At 33.5% G+C, this 21,591-nt stretch overlaps 1 protein-coding gene and 1 long non-coding RNA gene across 3 annotated transcripts; one reads left to right on the top strand and one right to left on the bottom strand.

Moving 5' to 3' along the window:
* The first annotated feature begins 449 nt into the window (after positions 1-449).
* AGO3 (Argonaute 3) lies at positions 450-21,274 on the top strand. Of its 2 annotated transcripts, XM_089464660.1 has the most exons (8): positions 450-609; positions 4,121-4,529; positions 9,643-11,060; positions 14,605-14,788; positions 14,854-15,019; positions 16,967-17,099; positions 18,665-18,913; positions 21,063-21,274. In XM_089464660.1, exons 2-8 carry the CDS (start codon positions 4,124-4,126, stop codon positions 21,147-21,149), a joined length of 2,643 nt encoding a protein of 880 aa, XP_089320786.1. In that variant the 5' UTR covers positions 450-609; positions 4,121-4,123; the 3' UTR covers positions 21,150-21,274. The 2 variants fall into 2 exon arrangements, with proteins under 2 accessions (XP_089320786.1, XP_089320787.1); XM_089464661.1 differs by lacking the exons at positions 450-609; positions 4,121-4,529 and adding an exon at positions 6,506-6,948.
* LOC149270081 (uncharacterized) lies at positions 11,851-14,607 on the bottom strand. The gene is made up of 2 exons (XR_016269247.1): positions 13,035-14,607; positions 11,851-12,967 (listed from the first exon to the last, which is right to left on the bottom strand). It is a non-coding gene; the product is annotated as an uncharacterized LOC149270081 (long non-coding RNA).
* Positions 21,275-21,591: the final 317 nt, after the last annotated feature.

The following is a 21,591-nucleotide window of genomic DNA, read 5'->3' as shown; positions in this document are numbered from 1 at the left end:
ATATGATTTCGCGACGGGCAAGCACACACACACTTGCAGTCTCTTGACTTGCGCTTGCAGCACACTGATTTTGTCGTGCAATATTTCACTGTTCGAGCGTCAAGACACTGAGCCGAGCAAATACGAAGTTGTGTAGTCACCTCAGCGCATTTTTTCGTCGTTGAAAAAATTTGTTCTACATGTCTAGTCTATGTGTTCTGTGGTTAGTGTCTATGGTTAGTGTTACTGCGCAAACGAAAAAAATCGATAATTTGCTTTAACTACATTAATTTAAATATATGTATATAATTAATATTTTCGAGAATTTCCAAAAATTTAGACTAATATTGTGTACTCAAACTGTTTTTATCGCAACAGCAATTCGTGATGCTCCACAATATAGAAATTTTACTTATTCCGTGATTATGTAATTGCAGTCGTTAATAGTAGCCTCCGTACTCATTCTGAATTTCTCATCGTCGATCATTTTGCTTTTATATCGAATATAATTTTGCTATCATCACTAAGCATTGGCTTGGCTCACATTTTTAAGTTGACGTTTTGCGCGAATAGAGATTAAAATTTCGCCGTTTAAATTTATATTTGAATAAAAGTCCCGAGCCTTTGATAGTAAGTAACATTAACTTCGTAAGTTTATAATATAATTTTAATACTAGATGCCCAATAACTAATATTAAATTGAATTCAAATTAATCTAAAATAGTGTTTAAATAAGTATATGTATGTGTACGTATGATCAAGAGCTTACTTGATCTGAAAGCACGTTTTACACATACATAATTTGCACGTCTGTTTTATTTACGCTGTATCCATTGTAAATATATACATATATGTATATATATATATATATATATATATATATATATATATATATATATATATATATATATATATATATATATATATTTACGCTGTATCCATTGTAAATATATACATATGTATATATATATATATATATATATATATATATATATATATATATATATATATATATATATGTTTTTTTTGGTTTTTTTTTTTTAACTCTTTTTTTATTATTATTATTATTTTTTTTTTTTTTTTGTATTAGCTTAACATAAAGTTATACAAAAAATTTGTACATAGTTTTTGTAATGTTAAAGAGCAATAATATATTAATGTTTGTTTCCCATGTGAAACCACTCGTGTCAACGAAGTCTAATACCAGGGACATATGTATACTTTGGAGAATTTAAATGTTACTATTTAAATGTTATTATGTCGATCTGGGAATGCCAAGAAAGTCCATCCATAAGATAAATTATTAAATAATTTCCCATAGTAAGCCCACGTGTGTTAATGCGTCCGTCTCTTTGTGTGCCTGGGTGTATACGTGTGTGAATGTGCTTCTTGTGTAAGCGAATCCGGTTTTGACAACTTCGCTTAGCGTCCGTACAGTTATTGCAACGAAAATTCTTGTCAGCAGACAAGCGTATGTACATAAATATAGCGTATTCCGGGTGTAGTGAAGGACGATATAATCAGATTCTATTGTATCAGTTCCTCGAATGGTTCAGGGTATCTCGGAGTAGAGCAGTCTCGATTAGAGCTTTTTTGCTCTAAACCCATATATAATGGTATTGTTACATTGTTTAAAACAGGCTAAAGGATGCATCACAGACCCTATAAAGTATATACAGTCGACTCAATTTATTTCGAAATTCAAGGGACTCTGAAAATATTACGAATTATTGAATGTTTCAAATATTAAAGAGCTCAAAATTTTGGAGAGAAAAAAATTTATTTATTTATTTTATTTCGATATTTTACATATTCGTTATATATGTTCAAATTAATAGAAATTTGAATAGAACTCATATAGACGGGTTTCCTACGAAGCTCATTGCTACGGTTTAGACTATTCAATAATTTATATACTCATTCACGGAATTGCTGATGGGATGTGAATGAGTATTCCGCAGTCGGTAACGCCCGACAGCAACGTTCTGACTTGTTATACCCTAAACCCATTAAAAAAGTATGTAACGGGCAGAAGAAGTCATCGCAAAGTATATATATTCTTGATCAGGGCGACGAGCTTAGTCGATATAGCCGTCTGTCCGTCCGTATGAGCAAGCCGATCTCAGAAGTTATAAGGGCAAGACACCTGGAATTTGGCATGCATACTCGTGTATACCATGCGTAGTTCAAGTTTATCATATTTTTTTGATAACTCATCCGATAACTTTTTTATCGAGAATAATCAAAAATTGATTTTGCTTTTTCAGCCTAATTTGAAAACTTTTAGACCTAGAGACTTCAGATTTACTGTGTATATGCAGTTGATCGATACGAAGATTTTGTAATTTACAGATTTTGGATACCACGCCCCTTTGCCCCCAATTCGTAAAAATTTCAAGTACTAGAGACTTGTGCTTTAGAATGTACACACATTTTTACCTAATGAGCACGCTCTGATTCATTAAGATCGTATGTCTACGAAAGATATTATTTAACAAATAAATTCTCATAATATTGCCCACACTGCAGCGCAGCCCAATCGCAGTCGCTGCTAACTGCGCAGTCAGCAGAGCGCGTGATTATACGTGCGTGTGTATGCATGTTTGCATAAAAGAAGTGCAGAATGAGTAGAATATCAGCTTGGAGAGTTCAGAGTATCTCCTAATCGAGCAGTCTCGACTAGAGCCTTCTTACTTGTTTTAAGGAGAAAAAGTGCCTGATCTGCCGTTTCATCACTATCGTTTAGTATATAAAAGGTTTTTAAGTTACCCCATCTCTCGCAGATAACATTTCACCATCGATTATCGATCCTGAACTTTGAATTAATACGAGGTTCGAAATATCGCAGGTTTGCAATAACGAGAGTAGACTATACATATCGTCGCATTCCCGCAAAATGATCGTATGTCGACTAATGTAATTTTTAAGGAAAAGTTTTTTTTTTTTTTTTTTTTTTTTTTTTTTTAATTTGGTTATTGTAAATAAAATAGAAATATTTTTGTAACATGCGCGGATCAAGTTTGTTTCTGAAATTCTATAACTACTTCCGGATTTTGGGTTGTTCAAAAAATCAAGTATAAAACCATATCTCGTCATATCTTTGTCATACTTCGGATAGCAGCTTCTCAATGGACCAAATTTTTAAAATGTTAAGTATTCGATAGAATACAATGTAAATGACATACTGAAAGCTTAATTAAATTTCGTTAAATATATCAAAATTGAATAAACAAAACTAGGCGTGCAAAAAGCATTGAGAATTTTTTCATATACTACGGACGGACCCACGTTCAACCCCTTTTTCTCAAAGAGAATAATATTAGAAATATAATGTTGAGGTGCTCATTTTTATACCCTGAACCCATTTTCAATGGGAAATCAGGGTAAAATGGTTTTGTTAAAAGTATCTAACAGGTAGAAGGAGGCGTGGCAGACCAGAAAGTATATATATTCTTGATCAGGACGACGAGCTGAATCGATATAGCCATGTCCGTCCGTCCGTATGAGCAAGCCGATCTCAGAAGGTATAAGGTATAGAGACCTGGAATTTGGCATGTATACTCGTGTATACCATACGCAGTTCAAGCTTGTCTTATTTTTTCGATAACTCATCCGATTTCTTTTTATCGAAAATAATCGATAAGTTGCCTTTCTTGTTTCAGCCTAATTTAAACGCTTTTGATTTACTGTGTATATACATTGATAAAAAACATATTTTTTATACCATGCCCCCTTCGCCCCCAATTTGTAACAAACTCATCTCAAGTACTAGAGACTTTGCTTTGGAATGTACACACATTCTAACCATATGACGACGTTCTGAAATTTTCAGGAAAATAGTCTTACTCCAAGAGAAATTATTCAACTAATAAATTCTCATTATATTGCCCACATTCCAGCGCAGCCGAAGCGCTGTCGTTGATAACTGCGCATTCAGCGTATGATTATTCGTATGTCTGGATCCGTTTGTATGCATGTGTGCATAAAAGAAGTGCAGAATATCAGATTAGAGGGAGGGCTCAGGGTATCTTCTAGTCGAACAGTCTCGACTGGAGCCTTCTTGTTTCATTTCGTACCAGGTTCATAGTTTTGGGAACTAAATTGTGGTCAATCCTTAATAATACAATATTTTTTTTTTTAGAAAATGTCTGGACGTGGCAACTTGCTGTCTTTATTTAATAAAAAGACCGAGACTAAAAAAAGTGCTCTATTTAGTCAAGAACATACCAATGACAGTGGATTAGATGTGGACCAGTCTAATTTGAGTGAAGTCTATAAAAAAACGGCCCGGAACACTACAAGTGATATTGCATCGACATGTAACAGTTTTAGCATTTCAATTGGAAGGGGGCGTGCCAATTTATTGCATTCTATTAAAAAAGAAACAATAAAGTCGGCCCTTTCCTCATCTTTGGAAGAAGAAATTGCTTGTCAAGATCAAAACAAAATATGTAATTTAAAGAGAAATATTAATGCTACTAGCGACGACACAAATAACCAAATTCTAAGAAATGGTTTATTTTATCCCAACATGATTTACGGCAGCGAAGGTCAGTACAATGCTCTTCAAGATTATATATTCTCCTGTTTTACTAAATTAAAAAAGTACAATGTTTTTAACTATTATATATTCTTCCTTTCTACAAAATTAAAAACATCTAACGATATTAATAATAGCTTAAACCCGCTGTGCGGCTGTAGTTCGTATGCACATGAATTAATATACAGTCACTCACAAAAGTAATTGTCCCCTGTATGTGATGTATATACTCATTCACGAAAATGAAATGAGTATATTGGATCCGTATCGACCACCCAAGATCAAAAGCTATGGCGAATATATTTACGCCCACTAGGGCCGTGGACCTGAAGATATAGTGATATTTAAAATTCTTCTATATTTTAGGCAATATTAATGCTAGGTACTGAAAAATGATATATACACTTGGGATATATGTCCGACCACTGGGGGCGTGGCAAACCGCAAAAGTTTATATCTTTCTATATCGATGACTCAAAAATATGTTACGCCTTTTTAGGAGCGTGGCATATCAAAAAATTCCCTGTAATTTCCACATTTTTTGAGCGTAAGCATCCAAATTTTGCATCTAGGTTACTGTTACCTCGTTCTAAGAACTGACCAAGGTGAGGTGTCTAGTGGAGTGTCTAGTGTCTGCCTAGTGGGGGCGTGGCAAATCGGGAAAAACTGAATTTTCTACAAAACTTAGCTACCAAATTGCTGAGATGTGAATAAGTATTCTGCAGTTGGTAACGCCCGATTGCAGCTTTATTAGTATTTTATAGCAATGAAATCAATTCCTTTTTCTCAAGATGTTCCACGCTAGGCTTTTATTTTTCATAATACCGCAAATGTATTCGTCTCTTCAAAAAAAAAAAAAAAAAAAAAATCATATTTGTTTGTATTTCTAGTGGCAATCGATTTTTATACCCTGAACCCATTATCAATGGAAAATCAGGGAATAATGGTTTTGTTAAAAGTATGTAATAGGCAGGAGGAGGCGTGACAGACCCCATAAAGTATATATGTATATTCTTGGTCAGGGCACCAAGCTGATTCGTCCGTCTGTCCGTATGAATGCGTCGATCTCATAAGATATTAGAGCTACAGACTTGAAATATCGCATATAGATCTTTCCTTCAATAATCGATAACTTTTAAGTTATTTTGATATCGAGAAGCTGTTATAAAGCTATAGTCGCCAAATAGATTAAAATAGAGAACCCCAAATTTCAGACAGCAGCGAAATGAAAAGAATCATGAAATTGCAGTGCCAATATGTGAAAGATATTTATTTTTACTAAATTGACAGATATGAAATGATTCTGAAGTAATTAAATTGAGCGCTGGGTAAATGGGCATCGGTTACGATGTTTTCTTATACATTCTTTTATATATTGTGTTCCAGAAATTGCAATTGCAATTGAATAGTCCTTTGTTTTGCAGCTTCTACATTAGTATTGTACATGCAACTGCTCTCCTAGTAGTACAAGTAGCAATATATTTTGTTTGATAATTTTCTTTTAAATATGTATGTATATCTAGTAGAGGCCTGCATGAATACGTCTCAAACGCTAAGCGAGACACCCGGGTCTTGGTGGTGCTTGGTTTCACACTGTTTCGTTTTGTTCAAATAGTGTAAGCCCAAGCATCGTGGACGAACGAAACAAAACGAGCATTGCTCACATACCGAACAGTTTGGTATGCAGATGCTTGTACAGAAAGGAAGCAACGAACGAAAGAAATGATAAAGCCATAAATCTAGCAATCATAAATCTTTTCAAGTTCGTATAGTACTTAATATTGCAGCATATTACTGAGTAGACTATAAAACATTTTGCATTTTAGCAAAAAAGAAAAAAATTTTAGTTTCTAAACATATCAGTTAGTTTTTATAATCTAGGTTGCTATTCTAGCATTTATTTTCAATTTTTAGCCAATTCTAGCCTGATTTTTGCTCAGCAACGGCGCTCAAAGTACAGGTTTTTGTACAAAGTACAAGGTTTTTGTTTTACTCTGCTTAAAGCGTAAGAAGTAAAGTAAAACAGAATATTTGGCGACTTCGAGTACCATTCGTTTCGTTTTGCAGCAATGCTTGGTATGCTCAAACACTTGCAAGTATCAGTATATTTGGAAGACGACCACAAGCAAGCATACCCATGCAGGCCTCTAATATCTAGCAACACTTCAGCATATTTTCATCAAATGGGAAATAATTTTTAAAATATAATTTTCCCGATTACAACTAGTAAAAGCACGTCATGTCATTAGTTTTGGTAATACATAAGTATGTATGCATGTACTAAAGTGCTGCATGATTGCCAGAAAAAAAGTGTTCGAATTAACAATGAGCAGTGTCGAAAATGGTGTGAGTGAAAGCGTGCGCTTATACATATATGATTCAGAGGCAGAATATTCAACCGAACATAACATAATTTAAGGAGTAAAAAGGTGAGTGCGAGTATATGAGTTGATAAGTTCGCAAACTATCATACAGGTAGCACAAGACTGTAGTGTGTGTGCATGTTTTTATTCTTAATATGCATCCACGCTTTCATATCCTTTCCACAAATAATTATGAAGTCGTAAACATTATGCAGGAAATACAAGAAATCGTCGCCGACCGATTTAAATTTTTCTGCACAACTGCTTGTGCGCACATTAGGGAAAGAATAGGGACACAAAGAGTAAGTGAGAGTAATACAAAAATAGGCCATAGCAAACGGAAACATGATAAAGAATGTTTGAGCGCTCGCAGCGCACTGATTTTGTCGTGACTTATTGTCACTGCTCGGGTCTCAAGCTACCGAACCGAGCATATACGAAGTAGAAAATTTTACAAAAATTCTAGTGAATTGATGCCTTTTCGGTTTGGCATCTTTATTTATTTATTTATTTATTTAAAGATATTGACAAAACTAGAGTCAACTAAAATTAAAAAATTAGAATATTAAAAGAACTTAACTATTTATTTTTTAAAGATATTGACAACGATAGTCAACTAAAAATTAAAAAGCCTAAATTAATTACAGAATCAACGACAATAGTATCACCAACCCGAAGGGGGTATTTTATTTGCCAGTCGGGCCAGCTATGCCCCATTTCACAGCCAAATGTGGTCAGTGTACTATTGAGACTATGGAAAGAGTTAGAATGAAACTTAAAATAAATATTAAGTAAAGTGCTTATGCCTGGGCACTGCTGGTGATATCCCTAAGATAAGCTAATAGTAAAGATTTTAATTTAGGAAGAGAGAGCTCTAAGGAAAATACGTGATAAGATTTAAGCTAACACAAAGAACATGAAACGCACTATGCAAAGAATAATCCGTAGTACACAACGGTAAATTAAGGGGACGATAGTGTCTAGTTGTTCGGGATGGAACTGAAAAATTAAGACGCATCAACAAAGAGGGCGAATCAATATCACCGCTAATCAATTTATGCAGAAAAACAATTCCTACAATTGTTCTACGATTGGTTAACGATGGAAGATCAATGAGCTGAAGCCTACTATGATAAGACGTTAATCGTACATTACTGTCCCATCTAAGATCTCTTAAGGCAAAAAGAAGAAATTGTTTTGTATCGATTCGATACGATCCTGATACAGTTTATGCTGCGGAGACCATACAACTGAGCAATACACTAAGATAGGACGCTCAAGCGAAATAATTGCTTGGTTATAAAAGGATCATTAAATTCTTTAGACCAACGTTTAATAAAGCCAAGATTCATTGATGATGGTAGAAATTCATTGATGATGGTAGAAATATGAAGATTAAAATTTAGTTTACAGTCAAAGAACACACCAAGATCTTTGACTCTAAAGATGCGTTATAAGGAAATGTCACTAATTTTATAGTCAAGGGACCCAAATGGCTACCCTGAGGTACACCAGACGATAGAAGTATCTGATCTCAGCACGACTCTTTGGGTTCTACCCTTTAAATAGGACGAAATCCAAGACACAAGTCTAGGTGAAAATCCTAAGCGTTCAAGCTTTAGAATTATTATCTGATGATGTACCGAGTCAAATGCTTTACTGAAGTCAGTATAGATAACATCAGTTTGCATTTTTTTTAGAAAAACTGTCATTGATAAGCGAAGTAAATTCAAGTAAATTAGTGGACGTTGATCGATTTTGAACAAAACCGTGTTGAGATGGTTGAATAATCGATTTGCAAAAATGCTGCAAGGCAGATGTTATAATTTTCTCAAATAATTTCGGAATAGTAGATAATTTCGCAATGCCTCTATAATTGGAAATATCAGATCTTCCACCTTTTTTATATAGGGGAATGATGAAAGATTCTTTCCAAATTTTAGGGAATACGGAAGTATCTAAAGACAAGTTAAACAATTTTAATAATTGTGACTGAAGAAGAAGAATCACTGCACTCTTTAATCACACAACTAGGAATGTTATCGGCACCAGGAGAGAATGATGAACCAATTGAAAATGGGAAATCAGGGTATTATGGTTTTGTTAAAATGTATGTAACAGGCAGAAGGAAGCGTAGCAGACCCCATAAAGTATATGTATTCTTGATCAGGTCGATGAGCTGAGTCGATATAGCTATGTCCTTCCGTCTGACCTTATGAACTCCTAGATTTCAGAGGTTATAAAAGCTAGAGAGCTGCAATTTGGAATGTACGCAGTACAAGTTTGACATATTTTTCAATAACTCATCCGATAAAATTTTATCGAGAATAATCGAAGAAATGATTTTGTAGACTTCAGATTTACTGTGTATATGGATGATGGATATGAAGATTTTGTAATTTACATATTTTGGATACCACGCCCCCTTCTCCACCAATTTGTAAAAAACGCATTTGAAGTACTAGAGACTTGTGCTTTAGAATGTACACACATTTTAACCATTCATTAAGATGAAAATGAATTCTCATAATATTGCCCATACTGCAGCGCAGCCCATGCGCAGTCGCTGCTTGCTACACAGTTAGCAGAGTGCGTGATTATACGTACATGTGGAGTCATGTGTGTGTGCACAATGATTAGAATATCAGCTTGGAGGGTTCAGGGTATTTCCTCTTCAAGCAATCTCGACTAAAGCACCCTTACTTGTTTTGTTTTGGAACTATACTGAAGATGACTAATTATTTTTTTTTTCTTCCACAGGTTCTCTGGTTAATCTGTCATGTAATTATATAGGTCTAAAGTCTGATCCGAAGAAGGGAGTCTATCTTTATGAAGTACGATTCAATCCTTCTGTTGATTCAATTTATCTAAGAATGAAGTACTTGAATGAACACAGTAAACAATTCGGAGGCATTAAAACCTTTGATGGAACAACCCTATACTTGCCGATTATGTTAGAAAAGGAATTGACAACTTTTATTTCAAAAGGTCGTTCCAACGAAGATATCGAAATTAGAATTTTATTTAAGAAAAGAGAGTCCCTTAAAAATTGTATACAATTATACAATATATTATTTGATCGAATCATGAAAACCCTAAATTATGTTAAATTCGATAGAAAACAATTCGATCCCTCCCGTCCGAAAGTGATTCCAACAGCCAAGCTCGAAGTTTGGCCAGGTTACGTAACTGCTGTCGATGAATACGACGGTGGTTTAATGCTTTGCTGCGATGTATCCCATCGTTTGCTTTGTCAAAAAACGGTATTGGATATGCTAATAGAGATCTATCAACACTGCAAAGCCAACTATCAAGACAAAGCAAAAAAGTACTTAATTGGAAGTGTAATAATAACACGTTATAATAATCGGACGTACAGAATTGACGATATATGCTTTTCTCAAAATCCGCATTCAGAATTTGAAACAAGAACTGGATTTTGCAGTTATATTGACTACTACAAAAATAACCATAATATAACAATTAAAGATGGCAAACAGCCATTACTCATTAGTTTAAAGCAGTCAAGAAAAAATGACACCTCGAATAAAGGAAACGTACGATTTTGCTTGATTCCGGAACTTTGTTATCTTACCGGACTCCACGATGAAATTCGGGCCGACAAAAAACTAATGCGTGAGATTGCAACTGTCACCAATGTAACACCGAATAATCGTATGCTAGCGCTGGATAAATACTTTAAAAATGTCACAGAAAATGATGAGGCTCGAGAAATCCTTGAAAACTGGGGATTGTCACTACATAAAAACTATCATAATATAGTCGGTCGGAAAATAGATTCCGTACAAATTTATTTCGGAAAACATAGTATTGCAGCCGGACATAATGCAGAATTTTCCAAAGATGCCGTAAGAAACGAATTGCTGGAAGTTATAAATTTAAACAGTTGGGTCCTGATTTATCACAAAAATGATTTAAAAGCTGCTAAATCATTTTTACATAATATGAAAAATTGCAGTGATGTCTTCGGAATGAACATATGTAAGCCGAATGTCATTATTTTAGAACATGATCGAATAGACGCATATGTCGATGCTTTACGTCGGAACATTTGTACTAAAACTCAAATAGTCGTATGTATATGTCCTACTAGCAGAGATGACAGATATAGTGTTATTAAAAAAATATGCTGCTCTGAGATACCAGTCGCTTCACAGGTAATACATATGAATATGGTTAATTCTGTTTAAAAATAAATACAAAAGGTAAGGTATGGTATAATAACAAAAAAGAAATTTTATAAAATAGACATGAATCTATAATATAACAAATTTGAGGACTCCAGCTCTAAAGATTTAGGAGATATACTTTTAAAGCTAATTTTCGATATATGTATATACATTACACACTATATCTCCTATATACAGTGAATAACATATTAATATTAGGTTTTTTTATTTTTCAACTTCAAACGCCCATTAAGCATGAAATTAAAAAAGTGAAAATTTTATATTAAAAAATTACCTTTCCGATGACGTATGTATCAATATAGTGGATTTAGTGTAACTAACAAAAATCATACATAAACCGTTACTTAAATATTCGGCAATGGCCCTAAGCCCACAAAATCGATTCCTGGTTACTGTGAAGTTACCCAAAACTTTTGGAAACACCTTCCCAGATTCCTGACCAGACCTCTATAAAAAAAATGTTGAAGCCAGGTAGACTGCCGAGGTCTCAAAACATCGATATCTTCAATATCTTACCTAAAGACATGACTACAGAAAGAGTGGGCCAAAATCGGCTCCAAGGACTCGACAAAAACTATAACCACTATACAAAAACATCTATGGGACACTCTAAAATATAATGGATATCATACCAGATGTTAAATGTGAACCGTTTTTAATAGAACTCGAATTTGGTCAGTTAACCGAATATTGAAGTAACGTCAAATTTTGTGTTTTTTTGGTTTATGTATAATGTTTTTGTGAAAATTTATGTAGCAGAAGAAGGCGACAGACCCCACAACGTATATACATCTAAATTCTGTCAAATAAGTACCCAGAAATTTCAAATAAAACACAAACAACTTATCAATCATCTAAATTTATTATATCCCCTTCAAAATAGGCCTTTTCTTAGGCAATACACTTCTTCAAATGAAAAATCCAATCATCGAAACACTTTTTAAAGCTATATTCCGGGATGGCCTTCAGTTCTCGTTGCGAATTAGTTTTTATGTCTTCAATGCTCTCAAAACGGGATCCATGATGTGGTAATTTTTGTTTTGGAAACAGGAAAAAGTCACACGGGGCCATATCTGGAGAGTACGGTGGTTGTTCGATGATATTTGTTGAATTTTTGTTCAAAAACTCGTTCACGATGATCGCTTTGTTCGCTGGTGCATTACCGTGGTGCAAAATCCATCTGTTGTTCCGTCACAAATCTGGACTTTACCAAGAAACATTCTCTCTCAAACGCCTCATAACGCCAGGATAATATTCTTTATTGACGGCTTGGGCGTCGTGGTTACACCACGAATTCTTCAGTTGAAGAGGTCAAAGGTCGTCCTGAGCGTTGTAAATCGTTCACTTCTTCTCGCCCCTCTTTTTGACATGGTTGTATCACCAAATGTTTTTTTTTTTCAAATTTTTCCAACGTTTTGGCATAAGCAATTTTGTTTGAAACACAAAATTTCACACAAACTCCTTATTCGATATTTTTATCCATAGTAAAAATCGCAACGCACACAAAAGGTTGACTTGTTCCTAATGACGCCGTAACCAAACTAAATGACATATAGCATTAAAAATTCACAGAATAGTGGCTAACAGTTGTGCCGACCTGGGAAAAATTTTGATCTGAGTCGATTTAGGCCTGTCCGTATGTGTGAACGAGTCGATTCCAGATATAACACAGAGACTTTTAACGCCGTATATTGCCCGCACAGATCGAGTTTTTTTCCAATAACCAATTGCCTTTCCGAAAATTAGTTTACAAATTTTGTCTCCTACATCTTTAGAATTAATGTATTCAAATCTTAAATATACAAAGATTCATGTGTATTTTATAGAATTTAAATTTTCCTTAATGGATCTTTGCTCAGCAGCAAAGGAAATGGCTAAAATAAATATTTGAAGAATAAGTTAGCTTGTTCCTTATAAATTAAAAAATTACACACAACTTACATATTAGCTTAAATGTTGCAGCTGCAAAATTTCTTTTAAGTGCTGGTTAAAATAACCTGTGAATTACTGTAAGGTATGCGAAATAACTGGGACACTAATTTTTTCACTATAAAAACTAAATCGATCAATTTATTTGAAAAAAAAAAAATTGCTGATTAATTTGATAAAATTATCAATTAATTCATGAAAAATCAACAGCAAATTCACAAAAGTTTAATAAAAATTTAAAAAAATATTTTCACACGGAATAAGTCACTGGGGCAAATTCATACTTCGTATCTTAAAACATTAAAAAATCAAGAAAGATCAATAAAATTTTGATTTAACTATATATTACTTAAAATAGTGTTCCCTTTGATGTTCAAATTTTTCAAAAGTCGTGTTGGCATTCAATTAATGGGGGTTTAGAGCATTTGGATGTCAAATTTTTTACCTTTAATAATGGCCTTTTTATACCCTGAACTCATTGAATATGGGAAATCAGGGTATAATGGTTTTGTGGAAAGTATCTAAAAGGCAGAAGGAATCATCGCAGACCCCACAAAGTATATGTATTATTGATCAGGACTACGACCTGAGTCGATATAGCCGTCCGTCCGTCCGTATGAGTAAGCCGATTTCAGAATATATAAGAGCTAGAGACCTGGAATTTGGCATGCATACTCGTGTATAACATACGCAGTTCATCCGATTTCTTTTTATCGAAAATAATCGATAAATCGCTTTATTTTTCAGCCTAATTTGAACACTTTTATACCTATAGACTTCATATTTACCGTGTATATACATTTGATGAATACATAGATTTTGTATTTTACATATGTTTTTTATACCTTCGCCCCCAATGACCTGAGCGGGGCTTTTTTTTCATGATTTTCTGGGTCTTTGAGAAAACTTTCTACAGTATTATTTCTGTCAATATGTTCAGCAATGAATGCTAAAGAACATCTCCACATCATGCAGTTCTGCAATTCCGCCAATTCTTCATCAATCAAACGGACGAAATTCGACATTTCTTTAAACAACAAATCAACTAGAAGTGTTATTAGTGATATTAGATTTAGTTAAAATTCACTTATTTTTATTTTTATTTGATTTAACAGTTTAAACACAATTCCTTATTAAAAGTTCAAATAGCACGTGGTTATCTAACCACAAATATAAGCAAAGTAATTTGCTTCAGCAACTTTCTTTGGTTCAAAACTCAACTTAAGCTTCTAAAAATAAACATCGGAAAAACTTTTGCTCAACGTTCAACCATACCATACAATCGAAAGATAACAAGAAAATGGATAACAAAAAATAGTTTTTTGTGGAGAATATAATGTGCTAAGTGTTTGTCCCAGTAGTTTATTTCGCACACCTTATAGGTATATCATATCTTACATACCAATATCCTCTTACATTTATAAGTTTTGTGTGTCTACAAGTCGAACTCTTGCTTGTTCTTCGAACTGTTGGGCTGCACTAACATTTTTATATTGGATGAGATGTGATTTATCAAGAAAAGCTACCAAAATAAATTATATATGTATATATTATAATAAAGTATTTCAATCATTTAATCAAGGTTATAAACTCAAGAACACTATTCAACGAAACAAAAAATCGATCAATTGTTCAAAAAATTATTTTACAAATAAATTGTAAAATTGGAGGATCATTGTGGACCGTAAAAATACCCTTCAAGAATGTAATGATCTGTGGAATAGACTCTTATCATGATCCGAATCAAAAGGGTAACTCTGTGGCTGGTATGTTTTTATAATTATACTATAACTGAATTATCATGTCCATATTACCTGAGTTATTATTATAGCACTTGTAGCTTCTCTAAACGCATCCTATACACATTGGTATAGCAAAGCTGTAATTCAATCTAAAAAGGAAGAACTTGTTAATGGACTTACATCATCTTTTGAGGCTGCTCTAGAGAGCTATAAGACCCGAAATGGTCAGCTTCCAGACAAAGTAATTATTTACAGGTATGAATGAAATATTTGTAAACCCATTTTCAATAGGGAAATCAGCATATAATAAATAGTTTTGTTAAAATGTATGTAACAGACGGAATGAGGCGTCGCAGACCCCTTAAAGTATATATATTCCTAATCAGGGCAACGAGCTGAGTCAATTTAGCCGTATCTGTCAGCATGAACGCAATTTTTTCGACGTTTTTGCAGCTAGAGGCATGAAATTCGGTTCATATTCTGGGGTTGACCACCCAAGGTCTAAAAGCTATGGCGGATATTTCTTATCTCCTACAGTTTTAAAGCTATTAGGCTATCTGAAGGTATATTGATTTTTCAAAATCTGCTATATTTTAGGAACTCTTGATACTAGAGATTTGAGATTTTACCGGTACGTTCTAGATATAAATAATGTGTCTACGAAAATACTGTATTTTTTATGTATGTATGTAGAAACTCAATACATTGCCACTAAATTTCTGTTGGCATCCACTTTTATTTGCAGAAACAAAACATCATGCTATATCTATTTATACCCTGAACCCATTTTCAATGGGAAATCAGGGTATAATGGTTTTGTTGAAATGTATGTAACAGGCAGAAGGAGGCGTGGCAGACCCCATAAAGTATATATATTCTTGATCAAGGCGACGACCTGAGTTGATTTGTCTGTCTGTCCGTATGTTTGAACGCGTAGATTTCCGAAGATATAAGAGCTATATATTTTTTTTAAATGACCGTATATACAGCGCGGATGTCGAGTTTGCTTTTAAAATTCGATAAATCATCCCGTTATGTTTTTATCGAATAAAAACCTTCAAGTTCGAGTCAGATGCCACTACAGCTCATTGTGAATGATTTTTAATTTTTTAAATATTCAATATAATATGTAGATAATATGCTGAAAGTTTCATTCCGTTCAGTCAAAAATTAATTAAAAATCATCAAATATTTGGCCAATTAACAAACGCACGTGCAGCAGCTACAACAGCATCGTATACGTGTGCACACATACATTCATACTTCTTCTGGAACATTCTTTGAATCACATCAGCTGTTAGTTTGGTTTAGTTTTGGTAGATGGCGCTGCAGCAGTGAATCTATTTGAGTTTTGCCAGCGCCGCTTTTAGAAGTGAGGTGGCGTAGTGTGTTAGCGGCATAACGTTCGATCGAGAAATCGCGGTTCGAATCCCGATCGGTGCAACTGATGTTAATTTTTTTTAATTGTTTCAAAATATTTTTATATTTTCATAAATGAGTTTTCTATTTAATTTATATTTTTAAATACACCGAAATTGAAATTTTAGCCATACTAAATGTGCGTTTTTAAAAGTTTGGTTATTCTAGCAGATTCTTAGAATCACATCAGCAGTTAGTTTGATTTAGTTTTGGTAGATGGCGCTGCAGCAGTGAATCTATTTCAGTTTTGCCAAAGCGGCTTCCGAAAGTGAGGTGGCGTAGTGAGGAGCTGCGTGACACTCGATCAAGAAGTCGCGGGTTCGAATCCCGAGCGGTGCAACTTATGTTAATTATTTTTTATTGGTTCAAAATATTTTTATATTTTATTAAGTGAGTTTTGTATTTGATTTATATTTTTAAATATCGAAATTGAAATTTTAACCATAGTAAATGGGCATTTTTATTAGTTGGGCTCAGGGTAGTATCAAGTCGAGCACTCTCGACTAGAGTTTTCTTACTTGTTTCCTTTTAGGTTTAGTCGAGCACTCTCGACTAGAATTGTCTTACTTGTTTCCTTTTAGGTTTATAGATTAAAACCCTTATCAAAAACCAGATAGTCTCCGAATGATTTTTTATATACGGGGAACCGCCTGTCCTTTATCTTTACGAAATACGTATATTTTAAAGAGCTATACTTTCAGCTGACACATATGCTTACCGTTTGCTCGCTCTCTAGTTAATGTGAAAATTTATTAATCATCAATAATTTTTAATTATTTTCAGAGATGGAGTTGGAGATGGTCAATTAAATTCGTGTGTCATGTACGAAATTCCGCAGTTCGAAAGAGTTTGCGGTAAAAATATGAAAATAACTTTTTTAGTGATTCAAAAACGTAATAATACTAGATACTTTTTGGTAAGTAAAAAAGGAAATAATTTCAATGAAATTTAAACAGGTAAAGGGGATCTAAACGAGACTGCTCGCTAGGAGCTACCCTGCATCGACCAAGCTGATATTCTAATTATTCTGCACTTCTTTTATGCGCACATACATACACATGCATGCCACATACTTACAAGTACGCGCACTGCTAACTGCGCAGTTAGCAGCGACTGCGCTTGGGCGGAAGTAACAAAATCAATTTATCTATTATTCTATATAAAGAATTGGATGAGTTATCGAAAAAATATGATGTACTGCGTATGGTATACGGACGGACAGGGCTCAGCTCGTCGCCCTGATCAAGCTTTAAGGGTCTGCGATGATTTTCAGAAAACCATTATACCCTGATTTCCCATTTCCAATGAGTTCAGGGTATAAAAGTCAAAATTTATGTTTAGAAATATGTACATATATTTCAGGATATTAAACAATTTTCCGTGGAAATATAAACCCTAACTTTAACTCACATATTCGAGTCATCTCCGCCCTTACATCTGTCCGATTTCAGAAGCTACAGAATTAAAAAAACCATTATACCCTGATTTCCCATTTTCAATGGGTTCAGGGTATAAAAATTTTGCAAGTTGCTATAAACATAAATACTTGAATGTATGAACTACATGAATCGACAACTATTCCCAAATTAATTAACTTTTTAAACATATTTAAAGTGTGAAGGTTGCAATTAGTGCAATAAATATATGCCACCTATTACAAGTTTCATATTATGCCAATTTGTCTTTTTTCGGGACAGATCTGTCCTGTTTTTAAGGGATTCGTCCGGAAAAAATATCAAACATCCACTATCCGGAAATCTGTCCTTTTGTTGTGAATGCGAATCGTGTTCATATTTTCCCAATTGGTTGGGAGTTTTTCCAGTTGATCGTTTCTGGATGCAACAGAATTTTATTAATTTTTTAATATTGCAGAAGAGTCGAACATAACTTTAGCATTAAATATACAAAATTGTGTACGTATATTTGGTTAAGAACCGTGCCAAAATGAGTGATAAATTTAATTGTGTAGGTGATTCGTTTGTAATTGTGATCAATGCGAAAACAGTGATATTGTGCCCAAGGAGACTTATAGGCAAAAATTTCGGGATTGCTGGTTACAGAAGCCAGATTTTGTGGATAGCCCCAGACGAAGGCGACAACAATTAGGCCTTTTCTTCAAAAAATTAATTGATATCACTGTTACCATATAAACTTTCATACATAAAAGAAGTGCAGAATGATTAGAATCTCAACTTTTCTAAGGGTTATGGGTTCAATTTAATTATCAATATAATTATAAATTTCCCAGTCAAAGGTCCTTCAAATTAAAACAATTTGGGAAGATTGATTGTTGATGCTCATCGCGTATTTAGTAAATTGTGGGCTGGTAAACTTCAAAACTGTTTTGCACAAATAAAAATAAATGTATTATTTTATACACTTATTGTTAAATAAGGATATATATTTTCTATTAAAAACCCAAACTTAGGCACTAGCAACATTCTAATAATGCCAGCTGAAAAAATAAATTTACACTTACAGAATAACGAGAACACTTATGCAAATCCGTTGCCGGGGACAGTAGTTGATAAATACATCACTAGATCAGACATGTACGATTTCTTTTTGGTTTCACAATCAGTTCGCCAAGGTACAGTGAGCCCAACCCATTTCATTGTACTACGTGACGATGCTAATTATGGACCTGATATTATACAAAAATTAAGTTATAAACTATGTTACTTGTATTACAACTGGCCTGGAACAGTTCGGGTTCCTGCGTGTTGTATGGTAAGTTTTACGTTATTAGTGTCACCTAATTGTAAGTATATAACAGAAATTAGAAATTAAATTAAATTAAAGATATAGAAAACTCTAACAAGTTTAATTCGGATGGAAATCATTCTTAAGAAAAACAATATTCTTTACTGTTAATGTTATTTTGCCTTTTTGTTATTATTACTTAGGTTGACATACAGTGATTATCATAATTATAGCCCACTTTTAATACACTAATACGAATCGGCTGAAAATTTTTCCCAAACGGCATATTTCCTCAAAATCTTCAAAAATGAGTAATTTAATATTTCAATTATGAATGGCAAAAAACTTTTTCACTTAAAATTAACGATTTAATAACGATTTCCTAAAAAGGAGTAAAAAACAAAGAAAAACAGCACCGTTTGCTGTATCAAAATTATAGCCCATATTCATATTTTGGTAAAAAAATCCGAATTCGTTACGGATTGATGGAAAACTACTGTCAATATTTAGTCTGGCCTCCATTTGCCTTAGTTAACTCAAAAATTCTCTTCCTCATTGAAACCACTAAATTTAATAAAAGGTACTTTTCGAAACTTTGTCAATCATTTCGACTTTGCGTTTTAAGATATCCAACTGTCTCCAATTGGCGATTTTCTATCGGGATGAGATCTGAAAAACATGCTGGCCAGTCAAGGACATCAACATAACATTCCTCCAAACACTCCTTTATACGTCTGCTCACATGGATTCTGGCATTATCCTATTGAAAAACCATTGGTTTCTCACGTAATTCCCTTAAATATGGAATGAGACTACTATCCAGAGTCTGAATATACTCTTCACTGTTTATTCGGCTCGATACAAACTTATATTCCAAGGTACCAAATGAACAAAATGTACCCCAAATTATGACGGAGCCACCTCCAAAGTCTGTCCTTGAAAAAAAAAAAAACATAGAATCCTTCCTCAAATCATGCTAATAAGTATCAAACCCATCAGGACCATCCAGGTTAAACTTCTTCTCATCAGTAAATATGACCTGTTAGGGTAAAAATTTATAAATATACTGTAAGCCAAAAGACGATGATTCAAGCGCGCGTATGTCAGATCGGTCGCAGTATGTCTTTCGGCAAAATCAAGTTGAGCAACCTTGTGGCGACTTAGCAACATAGATGCTTTGGTCAGTTTAGACCTATTTATGATTCCATAGGTCTTAATTACTCGCTAAACAGTCATCGCTGACATAGATTCGGCCACATGTGCGGCCAAAGCTGTACAAGCTGTTGCTGGCTTTCTTAATAATTTTGCGTTTATCGTGCGTAATGAGTAACGGTTTTCGCCCAGCACGTTTTCTTGATCCTTATTCTTCGGGGTTATCCAACAAAATTTCAATTACACTTTGACTTATTTTCATTTTGTTTTCGTAAAAGCCTCGAAATAGACTCTCCTGAGTCGAAAAGTGAGAAAATACGGGTCTTTTCATAATAAGATAATTGTTTTCCCAGCGGCATCTCTTAAAAACTATCTAAAATTACTTAATTACAATGTCTGTAAAGCCAAAAGTCTCAAATTTGCTACAGTGGGCTATAATTATGATACAGAAAAATGCAAGCAAAAAATGCAGAGCAAAAGTTAACGGTTAAAAGTTAAAAGTTAATTTTCCATAAATTGAACAAAAATTTTGATAAAATTTACTGAACATGCTCCAGTCTATAAAGTGCTGTAAAATTTATTTTTGAAAAACCTTAAAAATTTTGTTACTACGGTCTCAAAGTTTAAGTTCATGTTCAAGTTCATGTTCTTAAAATTCTCGATTATTGATTTGCTTTGATATGCATATGTGGTTTCGTTTGCCCTAATGATATACAATATGTATATGCCATTCATAGTAACTTTGCTCCCATACCTTACGTGATCTTCGATAATACATCAATTTACAATAGATCTATACATAATAGATAGATCTATACATTAAAATTTTTTTTTAAATATATGTAAGTCTGCTTAAAATATATTATATAATATTTGAATCGCTCTCAATCGGCCCTGAGCTAAATTTTATTTCTTTATTTAAAATCTTTTAAGTCTTAATATCGCATGCAAACTTATTTTATAATCTAGTTGTATATTAAAAATTTCCAAATAATTTTGTTCTGTTTTTTACATTATTATTTAGTACGCTCATAAGCTGGCATACTTGATTGGTCAAAGTGTTCAACGGGATATTGCAAGCAACTTATCGGAAAAACTTTTCTATTTATAAGAATGTAATGTCTTGCATAAGATGAACAAGTATAATAACATTTAATGAAATAAATGAAGGGAATATGAAATATATTTTAATGTTTATAAAACAAAAAACCAATAAAGAGTTTTTGGAATCATCTATATTGCAATTATTTCTTTCACTACTACTCTAAACTAAAATATTATAACAATGTATGGGAAATTCTCTAGAGTCGGGATTTGCTTTTGCAAATTTTCGTAGCCCTACCTTTAAAGTGAGGAGCCGAGCAAATACGAACTAGTTTTGGTCGCAATGTTCTAAAAAAAAAAAAAAGTGTGAGAAATGCTTTACAGTGCGTGTCCAAACTATGTACAGTGACGAACTAAATTATTGGCACAGCAAGCTTTTTAAACTTTAAAGCAATTTTGTAATAGTTTTTTAACGTTTTTTAGTGAAACAAAAAATGTACTAAATAGAA

The sequence above is a fragment of the Drosophila arizonae genome, chromosome 3, assembly GCF_054131065.1.
Source record: "Drosophila arizonae isolate 15081-1271.41 chromosome 3, UAZ_ARI_1.0, whole genome shotgun sequence".
Lineage (NCBI taxonomy): Eukaryota > Metazoa > Arthropoda > Insecta > Diptera > Drosophilidae > Drosophila > Drosophila arizonae.
Note: the sequence above shows the minus strand (reverse complement) of the source record. Positions and strands in the feature narration are given on the sequence as shown.

Coding starts and splice junctions, on each gene's coding strand:
- AGO3 (XM_089464660.1), top strand. CDS start 4,124: ATGTCTGGACGTGGCAACTTGCTGTCTTTATTTAATAAAAAGACCGAG. Junction 4,530..9,642: donor CATGATTTACGGCAGCGAAG/GTCAGTACAATG, acceptor TTTCTTCCACAG/GTTCTCTGGTTAATCTGTCA. Junction 14,789..14,853: donor AAAGGGTAACTCTGTGGCTG/GTATGTTTTTAT, acceptor TTATTATTATAG/CACTTGTAGCTTCTCTAAAC.